This window comes from Scyliorhinus canicula, chromosome 2, assembly GCF_902713615.1.
Source record: "Scyliorhinus canicula chromosome 2, sScyCan1.1, whole genome shotgun sequence".
NCBI lineage: Eukaryota > Metazoa > Chordata > Chondrichthyes > Carcharhiniformes > Scyliorhinidae > Scyliorhinus > Scyliorhinus canicula.
This window is the reverse complement of record NC_052147.1, coordinates 281703454-281719918: the sequence shown is the minus strand read 5'-3', so window position 1 is coordinate 281719918 and position 16465 is coordinate 281703454. Positions and strand designations below refer to the sequence as shown.

Below are 16465 nucleotides of genomic sequence, written 5' to 3'. Positions count from 1 at the left end.
AGATGTGGGGCCCAAAACTGGACACAGTACTCCAAATGGGGCCTAACCAGAGCCTTATAAAGGCTCAGTAGCACATCGCTGCTTTTATATTCCAACCCTCTTGAGATAAATGACAACATTGCATTCGCTTTCTTAATCACAGATTCAACCTGCATGTTTACCTTTAGGGAATCCTCGACTAGCACTCCCAGATCCCTTTGTACTTTGGCATTATGAATTTTCTCACCGTTTAGAAAGTAGTCTATGCTTGGATTCTTTTTTCCAAAGTGCAAGACCTCACATTTTCTCACGTTGAATTGCATCAGCCATTTCCTGCACCACTCTCCCAAACTGTCTAGATCCTTCTGCAGCCTCCCCACTTCCTCAGCACTACCTGCCTGACCACCTAACTTCGTATCATCGGCAAACTTCGCTAGAATGCCCCCAGTCCCTTCATCCAGATCATTAATATATATGGTGAACAGCTGTGGCCCCAACACTGAACCCTGTGGGACACCGCTGGTCACCGGCTGCCATTCCGAAAAAGAACCTTTTATCCCAACTCTCTGCCTTCTGTCAGACAGCCAATCCTCAACCCATGCCAGTAGCTCACCTCGAACACCATCGGCCCTCACCTTACTCAGCAGCCTCCTGTGTGGCACCTTATCAAAGGCCTTTTGGAAATCCAGATAGACCACATCCACTGGGTTTCCCTGGTCTAACCTCCTTGTCACCTCCTCAAAGAATTCTAACAGGTTCGTCAGGCACGATCTCCCCTTACTAAATCCATGTTGACTTGTTCTAATCCGACCCTGCTCTTCCAAGAATTTAGAAATCTCATCCTTAACGATCGATTCTACAATTTTACCAACAACCGAGGTTAGGCTAATTGGCCTATAATTTTCCATCTTTTGTCTTGATCCTTTCTTGAACAAGGGGGTTACAACAGCGATCTTCCAATCATCCGGGACTTTCCCTGACTCCAGTGATTTTTGAAAGATCTCAACCAACGCTTCCGCTATTTCTTCAGCCACCTCTCTCAGAACTCTAGGGTGTAGCCCATCGGGGGCCAGGAGATTTGTCAATTTTAAGACCTTTTAGCTTTTTTAGCACCATCTCTTTTGTAATGGCAACCATACTCAACTCAGCCCCCTGACCCTCTATAATTTTTGGGATATTACTCATGTCTTCCACTGTGAAGACAGACGCAAAGTACTTATTAAGTTCTCCAGCCATTTCCTCGTCTCCCATGACTAGCCTTCCGGAATCAGTTTGAATTGGCCCAATGTCTACTTTGGCCTGTCGTTTGTTTCTTATGTATTGAAAGAAACTTTTACTATCATTTCTTATATTACTGGCTAGCCTGCCTTCATATTTGATCCTCTCCTTCCTTATTTGTCTCTTTGTTAACCTCTGTTTGTTTTTGTAGCCTTCCCAATCTTCTGATTTCCCAGTGCTTTTGGCCACTTTATAGGATCTCTCTTTTTCTTTGATACATTTCATGACCTCCTTTGTCAGCCATGGCTGTCTAATCCCTCCCCGGATAATCTTTCTTTTCTTGGGGATGAACCTCTGTACAGTGTCCTCAATTATGCATACAAACTCCTGCCATTTTTGCTCTGCTGTCTTCCCCACTAGGGTCTGCTTCCAGTCGATTTTCGCCAGTTCCTCTCTCATGCCCTCGTAATTACCTTTAGACAGAGGGCAATGATAGATGGCTGCTTTAGTGTCTGGAAGCACAGGTCCCATGACATTCCACAGGGACCTGTGCTGGGCCCCCTATTGTTTGTCATTTATATAAATGACATAGGTGATTATGTGGGAGGGGTAAGATCAGTAAGTTTGGGACACAAGGATTGGCCGGGTGGTGAACAGTGAGGCTGAGTGTCTTGGGTTACAGGAAGATATAGGTGCGATGGTCAAATGGGCAAAAAAGTGGCAGATGGAATTTAACCCTGAAAAGAGGTGTTGCACCTTGGAAAGAGTAATGTGAGGAGGAAGTATTCAATGAATGACACCGCAGTGGGAAGTTCCGAGGAACAAAGGGACCTTGGCGTGTTTGTCCATAGATCTCTGAAGGTGGGAGAGCAGGTTAATAGGGTGGTGAAAAAGGCAAATGGGACACTTGCCTTTATCAATCGAGGCATAGATTACAAAAGCAGGGAAGGCATGATAGAATTGTATAGAACTTTGGTGAGGCCACAGCTGGAGTAGTATGTGCAATTCTGGTCGCCACATTATAGGAAGGATGTGATTGCACTGGAGGGGGTGCAGTGGTTAGCACTGTTGCATCACAGCGCCAGGGTCCTAGGTTCAATTCCCGCTTGGGTCATTGTCTGTGTGGAGTCTGCACGTTCTCCAGTGTCTGCGTGGGTTTCCTCCGGGTGCTCCAGTTTCCACCCACAAGTCCTGAAAGACGTGCTGTTAGGTGAATTGGACATTCTGCTTTTCGGAAAAACAGCCATTTATTCCTCCTTTTTTCTTTTATCCATCTGAATACACTACCCCCAATCCCATGCACTTTAATTTTGCAGAATAATCTTTGATGTGTGACCTTGTCGAAAACCTTCTGAAAGTCCAAATAAACCGCATTCACTAGCTCCCCCCTCGTCAACTCTACCGGCTACATCCTCGAAGAATTCCAGTAAATTTGTTAGGAATGATTTCCCTTTCGAAAATCCATGTTGACGCTGGCTGATCTTGCCACTGTTTTCCAATTGCTCTGCCTTTAAATCTTTTATAATGGGACTCTTGCATTTTCCCCACTACCAAAGGGAGGCTGACTGGTCTATAGTTCCCTGTTTTCTCTCGACCTGGCTTATTAAATCGTGGGGTTACGTTAGCTATCCTCAAATCCATAGGAACTATTGCAGTGTTTATAGATTCTTGGAAGTCCTAATAGTAAGGTTAAGGGGGGGAGTTGTTGGGTTACGGGTATAGGGTGGATACGTGGGTTTGAGTAGGGTGATTATTGCTCGGCACAACATCGAGGGCCGAAGGGCCTGTTCTGTGCTGTACTGTTCTATGTTCTATGTCTATGAGGGGCTGGTTTAGCACAATGGGCTAAACAGCTGGCCGGTGATGCAGAACAAGGCAGTAGCACAGGTTCAATTCCCGTACCGGCCTCCCCAAACAGGCGCCGGAATGTGGCGACTAGGGGCTTTTCACAGCAACTTCAGTGAAGCCTACTTGTGACAATCAGCGATTATTATTATTATTATTATGTCCTCCAATACATCCATCATTCCTCGGGCCACTCCCTTAAGCACTCTGGGATGTAGGTTATCAGGCCCTGGGGATTTATTAGCCTTCTATCCCATCAACTTCCCCAACGCCATTTCCCTACTAATGGTGATTTCTTTAAGTTCGTCCCTCTCACTAAACCTTGTGTGTCCCCAACATCTTTGTAAGGATATTTTGCTTTTATCTCTCAGAAGTCTCAGTTTATTGAATGGCGCATCAAGATGATGCAATGACCTGTGTTTTCCGCAGCCCTTCCGCAGCCTTTACACTCAGCAATGGCCGTGAGGTTTTGGTTGAAGTATTAATCATGCTCGAGAACCACAGCCTTTCTATGACTCCCTGCAATGTTATTTTGCAAACGTTTTTCAGGCTGAACAGTCCTCCTTTATTAGTTCCCACACTCTCCACGCATGATGATGAGTAATGGAAATTCTTTCCACTCTGTGACATTTGAAATGTCAGCTCGAGGGGAACGCGCGAGTGATGTTGGTGGTCTGTGTTCATCCTGATGATGCTGGCCAGTGAACCCTGAGAATACTGCTTTGCCCCTGATCGGCTGCCTCTCGCAGCTTGATAGAATCCCTGTGTTTGGTTAGAGAATATCGATTTCATTGTCTGACTGTGCAAGCAGTGTCTTCGGCTCGATAGCAAATATTGACCTTTGTCATATGGACCATGCAGCCGACCGGAGCGGCGCGAAAGTGATGCTCTGCTGCTTCTCCTGAGGGCTCATCAGTCCCTATGAGGGGAATAACCTATCATTGAGTGCTATGTCAAAACTGACTGGACCACAGATGTTATTACAATAGCAAGAGGAGATGGTTTGATTCTCTTGTTGGAGTTGGTCATTGCCTGGCAGTTGTGTGGCGTGAATGTCACTTACCGCTTATCAGCCCAAGCCTGAATATTGTCCAGGTCTTGCTCAGGCGAACACTCCCACTTCTGACCCTGTGTTGGAAAGAAGGTCACGGATGAAGCTGCTGAAGGTGGCCTCAGACACTATCCTGAGGAACTCCAGACTCTGTGTGGTATTATCATAACTATCAGCATTACAAGGGTTAATGTAGTGTCGAGAGTAGCCACTAGAGGGAGCTTCAGGTACAACTATATAAAGCTAGTGATTTTTAAAATATTTAAAAAAAATAGAATTTACAGTGCAGAAGGAGGCCATTCGGCCCATCGAGTCTGCACCGGCTCCTGGAAAGAGCACCCTACCCAAGGTCAACACCTCCACCCTATCCCCAAACCCAGTAACCCCACCCAACACTAAGGGCAATTTTGGACAGTAAGGGCAATTTATCATGGCCAATCCACCTAACCTGCGCATCTTTGGACTGTGGGAGGAAACCGGAGCACCCGGAGGAAACCCACGCAGACACGGGGAGGATGTGCAGACTCCACACAGACAGACCTTAGAGGAGGAGTGTATGCAGGAGATAGCTAGTGAAAGTCATAAGAGTAGTTAGTGTGAGAAGGTTAGATTATCATTTATACCAGTAATGAGATTAGCAGATGAGTTAGATGTTATTGTCAATTCTGTATTTTTAAAAATAAATTTAGAGTACCCAATTCATTTTTCCAATTAAGGGGCAATTTAGCCTGGCCAATCCACCTAGCTTGCACATCTTTGGGTTTTGGAGGCGGAACCCATGCATTCAAGGGGGAGTATGCAAAATCTACACGGACAGTGACCCAGAGCCGGGATCGAACCTGGGACCTCGGCGCCGTGGGGCAGCAGTGCTAACCATTGCGCCACCATGTTGCCCAATTCTGTATTCTTTCTTTATTTATTTTTTTAAATTTAGAGTACCCAATTCATTTTTTCCAATTAAGTGGCAATTTAGCGTGCTCAATCCACCTAAAGAGGTATAGCAAGGAAAAGCAATAGACCATAGGATTGAGAATAGTTTAAAATGCAGCAAAGCCAGGCAAAGTGTTTGATTAAGAAGGGGAAAGTAAAATTTGAAAGTAAACTAGTGGGTAATATAAAAACTGACTGTAAAAGTTTCTATAGATACGTGGAGAGAAAAAGATTAATAACAACTTATGTAGGCCCCTTACAGTCATAAACGGCAGATTTGAACAAGAGGGAACAAAGAAATGGCTGAGGAACTAAATTCGTAGTTTGCTCCTGACTTCACGAAGGAAGACATGAATAATGGACCGGAAGTTCTATTAAGCACAAATTTTAGTGAGGAGCTGAAGAAATTAGTATTACCAGAAGGATGTGGAGGCTTTAGAGAGGGTGCAGAAGAGATTTACCAGGATGTTGCCTGGTATGGAGGGCATTAGCTATGAGGAGACGTTGAATAAACTCGGTTTGTTCTCACTGGAACGACGGAGGTTGAGGGGCGACCTGATAGAGGTCTACAAAATTATTTTTCTTTTTTTTTTAAATTTAGATTACCCAATTATTTTTTCCAATTAAGGGGCAATTTAGCGTGGTCAATCCACCTACTCAGCACATTTTTGGGTTGTGGGGGCGAAACCCACGCAGACACGGGGAGAATGTGCAAACTCCACACGGACAGTGACCCAGAGCCGGGATCGAACCTGGGACCTCAGCGCCGTGAGGCGGTTGTGCTAACCACTAGGCCACCGTGCTGCCCTGAGGTCTACAAAATTATGAGGCGCAGAGACAGAGTGGATGCTCAGAGGCTTTTCCCCAGGGTAGAGGGGTCAATTACTAGGGGGCATAGGTTTAAGATGCGAGGGGCAAGGTTTAGAGGAGGTGTATGAGGCAAGTTTTTTTACACAGAGGGTAGTGGGTGCCTGGAACTCACTGCCGGAGGAGATGGTGGAAGCAGGGACGATAGTGACGTTTAAGGGGCATCTTGACAAATACATGAATAGGATGGGAATGGAGAGATACGGACCCAGGAAGTGTAGAAGATTTTAGTTTAGACGGGCAGCATGGTCGGCACGGGCTTGGAGGGCCGAAGGGCCTGTTCCTGTGCTGTACTTTTCTTTGTTCTTTGTACCTTGCACATCTTTGGGTTGTGTGGGCGAAACCCACGCAAACACGGGGAGAATGTACACCCTCCACACGGACAGTGACCCAGAGCCGGGATCGAACCTGGGACCTCGGTGCCTTGGGGCTGCAGTGCTACCACTGCGCCACCGTGCTGCCCTGATTCTGTATTCTTAAGGACTAAGTGCCGAAACCCAGTTTAGTAGTGTAAATAAAATCATAGCTTTGTTTAAGTAAAAGCTATACTGTGGTCTTTGTGGAACACGACACCAACCATCCTAAATAAGCAACACAAAGAACACTACTCTCTGTACATTTGCAAAGTGACTGATCCTTAACCTTCTGAATAATTAAGGAATCAATTTCTAGCGGTCAGAACATTTTTTCCCCATATTTTTGTTGTTTATGGAATATGTTGAGTTGGGTGTCATTTTCACAGCTATTTCGCTCACAGGTGAACTGCATGAACTATCAAAAAGCCATTCAATGTGTTTTCCCATTAAAAAAAATTTAAAAAATCTTGAGTACCTAATTCTTTTTTTTTCCAATTAAGGGTCAATTTAGCCTGGCCAATCCACCTACCCTGCATATCTTTGGGTTGTGGGGGTGAAACCCACGCAGACACAGGGAGAATGTACAAACTCCACATGGACAGTGACCCAGAGCCGGGATCGGACCCGGGTCCTTAGCGGCGTGAAGCAGCTGTGCTAACCACTGCGCCCCCCGTGCCGTCCCACGTTTTCCCATTTGTGACGCTGGCTCAGAGGCAACAATGAGGGAAATTTATTCCATGAAAGCAGCGTCCCTTTAAAAGTTCTTAACCTGGGCAATAAATTAACTGACGAGCCCCAGTGTGAGTCACAGGTAATATTTTGCTGTTCAATTGTGTGAAGGGTGTGTTGTTACCCAGGAGAGGGGCCAGTATGTTAATAGGCCAGACAGCAACAAGAAGCCCTTGTTATGATCGGTAACTGAGAAATTTGTTCTTGACATCTGTTGAAAAACTTCAGAAGGGGCAGTTAGAACAAAAAAAAAAGCAAAGTTATCACTCGTAGATCAGCGAAGTGAAGGATTTATTTCATACTCTCTCTCTGTCTCTGTGTTTCCAACTCTCTCACTCTCTCTCACTCTCTATCATTCTGTCTCTTTGCCTCTCTCTCTGCTCGTATGCCGTGTCCCAGTGTTTCCCCACCCTCTCCCACTTTCACTTTGTCTCTCTATCTCTGCCACTCTATTTGTCATTCTCTGTCTCTTTCTATGTGTCTCACTCATTCTGTCTTTCTGTCTTCTCGTTGATTCTCACTCTGTCTCCCTGTGGCTCTGTCTCCTTCTATCATTTTGTCATTCTGTCTCCCTCCATCTCTCTCTGAGTCTCACTCCCCCTCTGTGTCTCTCTCCCCACATATACTTGTCTCCCAGTGCACTCTCTCTCTCTACTCACATATCTGTGTCTAATTGCTCCCTCTGTGTATGTCTCTCTCTCCATCTTTCTCTCCCCAGTTGTAAATTCATGTCTCATGGCTCTCTCTCTGTCTCTCCTTACAGGTTATGCCATCGCTAAGGTTTGTGGTGAAGACGATAGTGAAGGAGAAGGGCTGATTGGGCAGCGCTCTGAACTCCCTGTGCCATCACAGTGAACTATGGCAGCTGGCGGGGCAAGGGAACCAGCAGATGTCCCCACGTGTTTACATCAGGTGAGTAATGGCCGATGACACAGGGAAGGGAAATATCAGCATGTGACAGTAGAGAGGTCAGTTACCCAGAGCTGCAGCGGCACTATCAGATGGTCAGTCAGTCACACAGTGACCAGGCCGTACTATCGAGGAGGTCTGAACTCCAGCTAATCTTTCCCCTCTTGCACTTCGACATCCTGAGCTCAAATCAGGCACACACTGATCCTCATCACCATCCCCATCATCATCATCACCATCATCCTCATCATCACCATCATCATCACCATCATCATCACCATCCCCATCATCATCATCACCATCATCCTCATCATCACCATCATCATCACCATCCTCATCACCATCCCCATCATCATCATCACCATCATCCTCATCATCACCATCATCATCACCATCCTCATCATCATCATCATCACCATCATCACCATCATCCTCATCATCACCATCATCATCACCATCACCATCCTCATCATCATCATCATCATCATCATCACCATCACCACCATCACCATCATCACCATCACCACCATCATCACCAGCACCATCACCACTATCACCATCGTTTGCATGTCTTGAATAGAGCTCCCAACGGAAACACGAATTGTTTCCGGCAGGAACACTTAGCATCTCAAACAGAGAAACCAGTCCACTGCTGAAGGAGGGGCAGGGCTGCTGCTCAATATTCCAGGGTACAGAAACCTCAGGCAGGTGTCGCAATATTGATCAAGGAGTCAGTTACTGCAGTGGGGAGGGATGATAGATTCGCAGGCCCCTCAATTGAGGCTGAACTGGTGGATGGAACTGTAAACCAAAAATAGGGCAATCACGTTGCTGGGAGTGTACTACAGACCCCCCAAACAGTCAAGGAGAGATAAACAAGCAAACACGTCGGCAAATCTCAGAGAAGTGTAAAAACAATAGGATATGAATAATACAGCATTTCAACTTCATGGTGTGAAATGCTTAGAGGGGGCGGAATTCTTAAAGTGCATCCAAGAGATCTTTTTGAGCCAGCACTTAGAAAGCCTTACAAGAGAGGGAGTGGCACTTGCCCTCATTTTAAGCCGAGCAGATGGAGGAAGTGTCAGTGTAGGAGCGTTTCGCTGATAGTGAGCACAACTCCGTACGGTTTACCGTGGTTATGGAAAAGGATAAAGATGGACCGGAAATAACGGTTCTGAATTGGGGGGAAAGCCAATTTTAATAGGATAAGACAAATCCCCAAAATCAATCTGGTGACCCTCCTCTGAACTGCCTCCAATGCCACCACATCCTTCCTCAAATAAGGAGACCAAAACTGGACACAATACTCCAGATGTGGTCTCACCAACACCCTATACAATTGCAACAACACTTCTCTACTTTTATACTCCAGTCCTTTTGTAATAAATGCTAACATTCCATTTGGGGGCTGATTTAGCATACTGGGCTAAATCGCTGGCTATTAAAGCAGACCAAGGCAGGCTAGCAGCACGGTTCAATTCCCATATCAGCCTCCCCGAACAGGCGCCGGAATATGGCGACTAGGGGCTTTTCACAGTAACTTCATTTGAAGCCTACTTGTGACATTAAGTGATTTTCATTTCATTTCATTTGCCTTTCTTGTTACAGGCTGTACCTGCATACAGACTTTCTGCCATTCATGAACAAAGACACCCAGATCCCTCTGCCCAGACGCATTTTGAATCTGCTTTCCATTAAGATAATAACTTGCCTTTCTTTTTTTTTGACCAAAATGTATAACCTCACACTTATCCACATTAAACTCTTCGCCCAATCCCCTAGTCTATCTATATCCATCTGTAAAATTTTATCTCCTCTTCACTGGCTGCCTTCCCACCTATTTCAGTATCATCTGCAAATTTTGCTCTGCTACACTCTGTCCCTGCCTGCAAATCATTTATATATCCCCACTTGGAGAGGTAAGGATTAATCAAGGATAGTCAGCATGGCTTTGTCAGGGGAGATCGGGGCAGGATTCTGTAATCCCGCGGCAGAGTGTCCATCGTAAACGCCGTTGCGGGGGGGATTGGAAGTCCGCACTTGCCCTCAAATACAGGTGCATTGGCCCACAAACACGAGTGTTGATCATGTCACCAACGCTAACTGTTGAGGGTGTGAATAGGGTAACACCCTTTGCGTCTGAGATGATTGCGATCGCTGCAGTAAACTGCCACAACCATTCCTGTTCGCAGGCCGAAGATGAGGTCGAGAAGCCTAGTGGGGAAGAAGAGGAGGAAGAAGAGCTGGACAAACTGCTGGGCATCGAGCGGCTAAGTGACCTGATCAGTGAGCGCCCTCCACGGGAACCTGAGAGAACCTACAATGAAAAGGACTTTGAATGTAAGCGGGTATGCACGTGCATGTGAGTGCGTGTGTGAGTCGGGTACATGGGTTTATAGTGTGTGCATGTGAGAGAGTATGCATCCGTACTCGGGTATATATGTGGGTATAGATGCAGATGAGCACGTATGTGTGAGGTGTTTGTGTGTATGTGTGAAAAAGTGAGTGTGTGATTGAGAGCATGTGTGCGGGAGTGTGTACAATATGTGTGTGTGGGGGGGGGGGTTTCCGTGAATGTGTAAGTGTGAGTTTTCTGTGTGTGGGGGAGAGTGTGAGAGAATCTGAGTATGGGCATGAGCCATAGACTGTATACAGCATGGAAAGAGAGGCCCTTCAGTCCATCGTGTCTATGCCAACCATCATGTACCTATCTACTAAGGTTAAGGTTACTACGGGAAGCGAGGGAAGAGATTGCTGCGCTGTTGGCGATGATCTCTGCGTCCTCACTCTCCACTGGAGTAGTACCGGATGATTGGAGGGAGGCGAAAGTTGTTCTCCTGTTCAAGAAAGGGAATAGGGAAATCCCTGGGAATTACAGAACAGTCAGTCTTACGTCTGTAGTGAGCAAAATATGGGAAAGGATTCTGAGAGATAGGAATTATGATTATTTAGAAAAACATAGTTTGATTAAAGATAGTCAGCATGGCTTTGTGAGGGGCAGGTCGTGCCTCACAAGCCTCATTGAATTCTTTGAGGATGTGATGAGACACATTGATGAAGGTCGGGCAGTGGATGTGGTGTATATGGATTTCAGTAAGGCATTTGATAAGGTTCCCCATGGTACGCCCATTCAGAAAGTTAGGGGGCATGGGATACAGAGAAATCTGGCTGTCTGGATACAGAATTGGCTGGCCGAAAGAAGACAGCGAGTGGTAGTGGATGGAAAGCATTCCGCCTGGAGGTCGGTGACCAGTGGTGTCCTGCAAGGATCTGTTCTGGGACCTCTGCTCTTTGTGGTTTTTATAAATGACTTGATGAGGAAGTAGAAGGGTGGGTTAGTAAGTTTGCCGATGACACGAAGGTTGGTGGAGTTGGAGATAGTGTTGAGGGCTGTTGTAGGTTACAACAGGACATTGACAGGATGCAGAGCTGGGCTGAGAAGTGGCAGATGGAGTTCAACCTAGATAAATACGAAGTGATTCATTTTGGAAGGTTGAATACAGGGTTAAAGGTAGGATTCTTGGAAGTGTGGAGGAACAGAGGGATCTTGGGGTCCACGTACATAGATCCCTCAAAGTTGCCACCCAGGTTGATAGGGTTGTTAAGAAGGCGTATGATGTGTTGGCTTTCAATAACAGGGGGATTAAGTTTAAAAGGTTTTGCTGCAGCTTTATAAAACTCTAGTTAGACCACACTTGGAATATTGTGTCCAGTTCTGGTCGCCTCATTATAGGAAGGCTGTACCCTCTTTGGAGAGGGTACAGAGGAGATTTGCCAGGATGCTGTCTGGACTGGAGCGCATGTCTTATGAAGAAAGGTTGAGGGAGCTAGGGCTTTTCTCACTGGAGCGAAGAAGGCAGAGAGGTGACTTGATAGAGGCGTACAAGGTGATGAGAGGCATGGATAGAGTGGATCGCCAGAGATTTTTCTCCAGGGTGGAAATGGCAGTCATGAGGGGACATAATTTTAAGGTGATTGGAGGAAGGTATAGGGGAGATGTCAGAGGTCGGTTCTTTACACAGAGAGTGGTGGGTGTGTGGAATGCACTGCCAGCAGAGGTGGTGGAGTCAGAGTCATTCGGGACATTTAAGCGACTCTTAGACAGGCACATGGACAGCAGTAAATTGAAGGGGTGTAGGTTAGGTTGATCTTAGATTAGGATAAATGGTCGGCACAACATCATGGTCTGAAGGGCCTGTACTGTGCTGTACTGTTCTATGTTCTATGTACTCTATATACTCTACTCCACTTTCCAGCCCTTGAATGAGGTGGCATTTCAATACTTTTTGAATGTTGTGAGGGTTCCCGCCTCTCCCACCCTTTATGGCAGCGAGTTCCAGACTCCCACCACCCTCTGGGAGAAAAAGCTTTTCCTCAAATCGCCTCTAAACCTCCTGCCCCTTACCGTAAACCTATGCCCCCTGGTTATTGATCCCTCCACTAAGAGGAAAAGTTCTTTCCTATCCACCCTATCTGTGACCCTCATAATTTTATACACCTCAACCAGGTCCCTCCTCAGCTTTCTCTGCTCCAGGGTAAACAACCCCAGCCTATCCAGCCGCTGGACAGCTGAAACACTCCAGCCCAGGTAACATGCTGGTGAATCTCCTCTGCACCCTCTCCGTTGCAATCACATCCTTCCCGTAGTGTGGTGGCCAGAACTGCACACAGTGCTCCAGCTGTGGCCTTATGGGCTCCACCATAACCTCCCTGCCCTTATATTCTGTGGCTTGGCTAATAGAAGCAAGTTTCCCATATGCCTTCTTAACCAGCTTATCTACCTGTCCTGCCGTTTATAGTCCAAAGATGTGTAGGTTGGGTGGATTGGCCATGCTAAAATTGCCCCTTACTGTCCAAGGATGAGCAGATTATGGGGATAAGGCGGGGGAGTGGGCTGGTGCAGACTTGATTGGCCGAATGGCCTCCTTTTGCACTGTAGGGAGTCTATGCTTCTATGGAACTAACTCTTGAACTGTTGCCGTCCGTGTGAGTTTTAGCTTTTCACAGCAATTTAGTTGGAAGTGAGTGGCTCGCTGGGCCATTTCAGAGAGCAGAGAGTCAACCAGATTGCTGTTGAGTCTGGAGTCACACATAGACCGGACCGGGTAAGGATAGCCGATTTCTGCTTAGAGTCTGGCAGTCTGGTTAGAAAATTCAAAACTCATGGAATCCAATGAAAGGTGGGAAGGTGGATCAGTGACTGGCAGGAATGGGTAATGGTCGACGGGTATTTCTGTGCCCAGGAGGCTGTTAAGCAGTGGGGTTTCTCTGGCCTCAGTACTGGGTCCCTCGCTATTCTTGGTATATGTCAATTATTTAGAGTTTAATATAGGTGGGTAGGATGAGGAAGCGTGCAGATGTTAGAAAAATTGGTGATGTGGTTGATTATGATAAAGAAATGGGGGAGGGCACAGTAACACAGTGGTTAGCACCGTTGCTTCACAGCTCCAGGGTCCCAGGTTCGATTCCCCGCTGGGTCACTGTCTGCGCAGAGTCTGCACGTTCTCCCCGTGTCTGCGTGGGTTTCCTCCGGGTGCTCCGGTTTCCTCCCACAAGTCCTGAAAGACGTGCTGTTAGGTGAATTGGACATTCTGAATTCTCCCTCTGTGTACCCGAACAGGCGCCGGAATGTGGCAACTAGGGGATTTTCACAGTAACTTCATTGCGGTGTTAATGTAAGCATTCTTGTGACAATAAAGATTATTATTAAATTCTGAGCTCTAACAATTTTGTGATTCTAAGAAATGGCCAACCCCAGTGTGACGGGGTTTAAAAAAGAAATTATTAAGTCAGTGAGTTGTTGTGACCTGGAATGTGCTGCCTGAAAAGGTGGTGGAAGCAGATCGGACTTGTCGTATGAGGAGCGGTAGAGGACTCTGGGTCTGTACTCATTGGAGTTTAGAATGATGTGGAGGAACCTTATTGAAACTTAGAGGATAGTGAGAGGCCTAGATAGAATGAACGTGGAGGGGATGTTTCCACTTGTAGGACAGACTAGAACCAGAGGACACGATCTCGGACTAAAGGGATGATCCTTTAAAACAGAGATGAGGAGGAATTTCTTCAGCCAGAGGGTGGTGAATCTGTGGAACTCTTTGCCGCAGAAGGCTGTGGAGGCCAAATCACTGAGTGTCTTTAAGACAGAGATAGATAGGTTCTTGATTAATAAGGGGTTATGGGAAGAAGGCAGGAGAATGGGGATGGGAAAAATATCAGCCATGATTGAACGATGGAGCAGATTCGATGGGCCGAATGGCTTAATTCTGCTCCTATGTCTGACGGTCTTATGGTTTTACAGCCTGATTCTGTGCTGTAAAGTTCTACATAATTCTGTGTATTCACCAGATCATCGACACACGTCCCACCACATTCACCACCCACTCTCAACGCGTCTGCCACACCATATGCGTTACCGGAAGAAGGTTCCTCGCCCAGAGCGGAAGAAGAAGAGAAAGAGGAAAAAGAAAAAGACCTCGGTGCCTCCGTCTGAGGTAACGCCCACCATCCAGGAGGTAGATGAGGAAGAGGAGGAGGAAGAGGCTTCGGAATTCGAGACCCAAGACAAAGATCTGTCAGCAAACGAGGAGATGCGCGACCCGCCTAAGGTTATATATCAACTAACAAATCCCGGGAGTGAGTTCCAGACTGGAATCTAACCGAGGGGTTCGGGGTGGTTTATTTTAGGAATAACAGATACCCGGGAGTGAGTTACAGACTGGAATCTAATCGAGGGGTTCGTGGTGGTTTATTTTTGGAATAACAGATACCCGGGAGTGAGTTACAGACTGGAATCTAATCGAGGGGTTCGTGGTGGTTTATTTTTGGAATAACAGATCCCTGGGAGTGGGTTACCGACTGGAATCTAATCGAGGTTTTCCGGATGGTTTATATATAGAATAACAGATACCCGGGAGTGAGTTACAGATTGGAATGTAATCGATGGGTTCGGAGGTGTTTATATTTGGAATAACAGATACCCAGGAATGAGTTACAGACTAAATTTAATCAAGGGTTCAGGGTGGTTTATATATAGAATAACAGGCACCCGTGAGTAAGTTGCAGACTAAATTTAGTCGAGGAGTTCAGGGTGGTTTATATATAGAATAACAGGTACCCAGGAATGAGTTACAGACTGGAATCTAATTGAGGGGTTCAGGGTGGTTTATATATAGAATAACAGATACCTGGGAATGAGTTACAGACTGGAATCTAATTGAGGGGTTTATATATAGAATAACAGATACACAAGTTTAATCGAGGGGTTCAGGGAGACCAGTGGAAATAGTTTCTCCTGAGTTGCGCTATCAAAAATAATCTTGAATGCCTTCTTTTAATCTCACCATCACCTTCTTCACTTGAAGGAGAACTGTATCAGCTTTTCGAAGTCTCTCATCCCTCATCCCTATTGAATGAATGGGGCCAAGACGTTGTGTTGGAGCGGGAAAGGTGGCAGAGACTGGACCAAGATGGAGGGACAACAGCGTATCTGTAAGGATAATCGAGACACCACCTATTTGAAGTGGCTGCTGACTCTTTCTCTCCATCTTTTTGCAGAGCCATCTTGCTTCACCTGAATCAACGGAGTCTCTCGTGATTGAACAGGTCCTAGACTCTCCCAGACAGCCACTGGAACCTTATTCAGGAAAAGCAGAAAGGTCAGATACAGCCCCAGGGGCAAGCCAATCTGTGTACATTCCAGGAACAGGTCCTTTGTCCTCAGTTTGAGCTTTTGGAGCGTTTGGCTGTCCACCCAGCAGCCCCCTGGGGAGAGCCAATACCTGCCCAGGGCTTCTGATCACCATGCAATGCCCACTGCATCAAAGGCCAATAGGTCAGGATCAACCTAAAGTGTCCTGCTAGTGGTAACTTAGCTTGTCAGTCCATGGGACAACAATTGGGGGTCGTGGAATTCAAAGAGCTAGCACGATCATGGTGGGCTGAATGGCGGGGGCCTGGTTAGGGTGCTCTTTCAGAGGGTTGGTGCAGAATCGATTAGCCGGCTGGCCTCCTTCTGCATTGTCGGGATTCTTTGACTCTATGACACTGTCATCAGGGATGACCCTGGGAATCGTCACTCCCACTTGAATCATAGATTGATTATGGCACAGAAAGAGGCCATTCAGCCTGTCATGTCCGTATTGCCTCTTTGTACGAGCAACTGACCTAGTCCTTCTCCCCTGCCTTCTCCTTGTAGCCCTACGAATATTTTCTCTTGTCCAATTTTGTTTTGATCGAGTCTGCCTCCAGCACACTCTCAGGCGGTACATTCCGGAACCCAAGCCGCTGACTGCGTAAAAATGTTTCCCCCATCTTGCCTTTGGCATCTTTTGCCAATCACCTTAAATCGGTGCCCTCGGGGGCAGCACGGTGGCACAGTGGGTTAGCACTGCTGCCTCATGGCGCCGAGGACCCAGGTTCGATCCTGGCTCTGGGTCACTGTCCATGCGGAGTTTGCACATTCTCCCCGTGTTTGCGTGGATTTTGGCCCCACATCCCAAAGATGTGCAGAATAGGTGGATTGGCCAAGCTAAATTGCCCCTTAACGTTAACACGGGCAGTCTTCAATCCTCATTGCTCA

General features: G+C 46.6%; 1 protein-coding gene across 3 annotated transcripts in view; it reads left to right on the top strand.

Moving 5' to 3' along the window:
* The window catches only part of slc4a3 (solute carrier family 4 member 3), a 176938-nt gene that overhangs the window by 27646 nt on the left and 132827 nt on the right, over positions 1–16465 (top strand). For all 3 annotated transcript variants that reach the window (XR_005459828.1, XM_038790157.1, XM_038790158.1), the window contains exons 2-5: positions 7739–7887; positions 10080–10227; positions 14233–14492; positions 15442–15542. Coding sequence is in view for 2 of the 3 variants with exons in the window: in XM_038790157.1 (XP_038646085.1) it covers positions 7834–7887; positions 10080–10227; positions 14233–14492; positions 15442–15542 (563 nt within the window). In the remaining variant the exon portion in view is untranslated. The remainder of the gene's footprint in view (positions 1–7738; positions 7888–10079; positions 10228–14232; positions 14493–15441; positions 15543–16465) is intronic.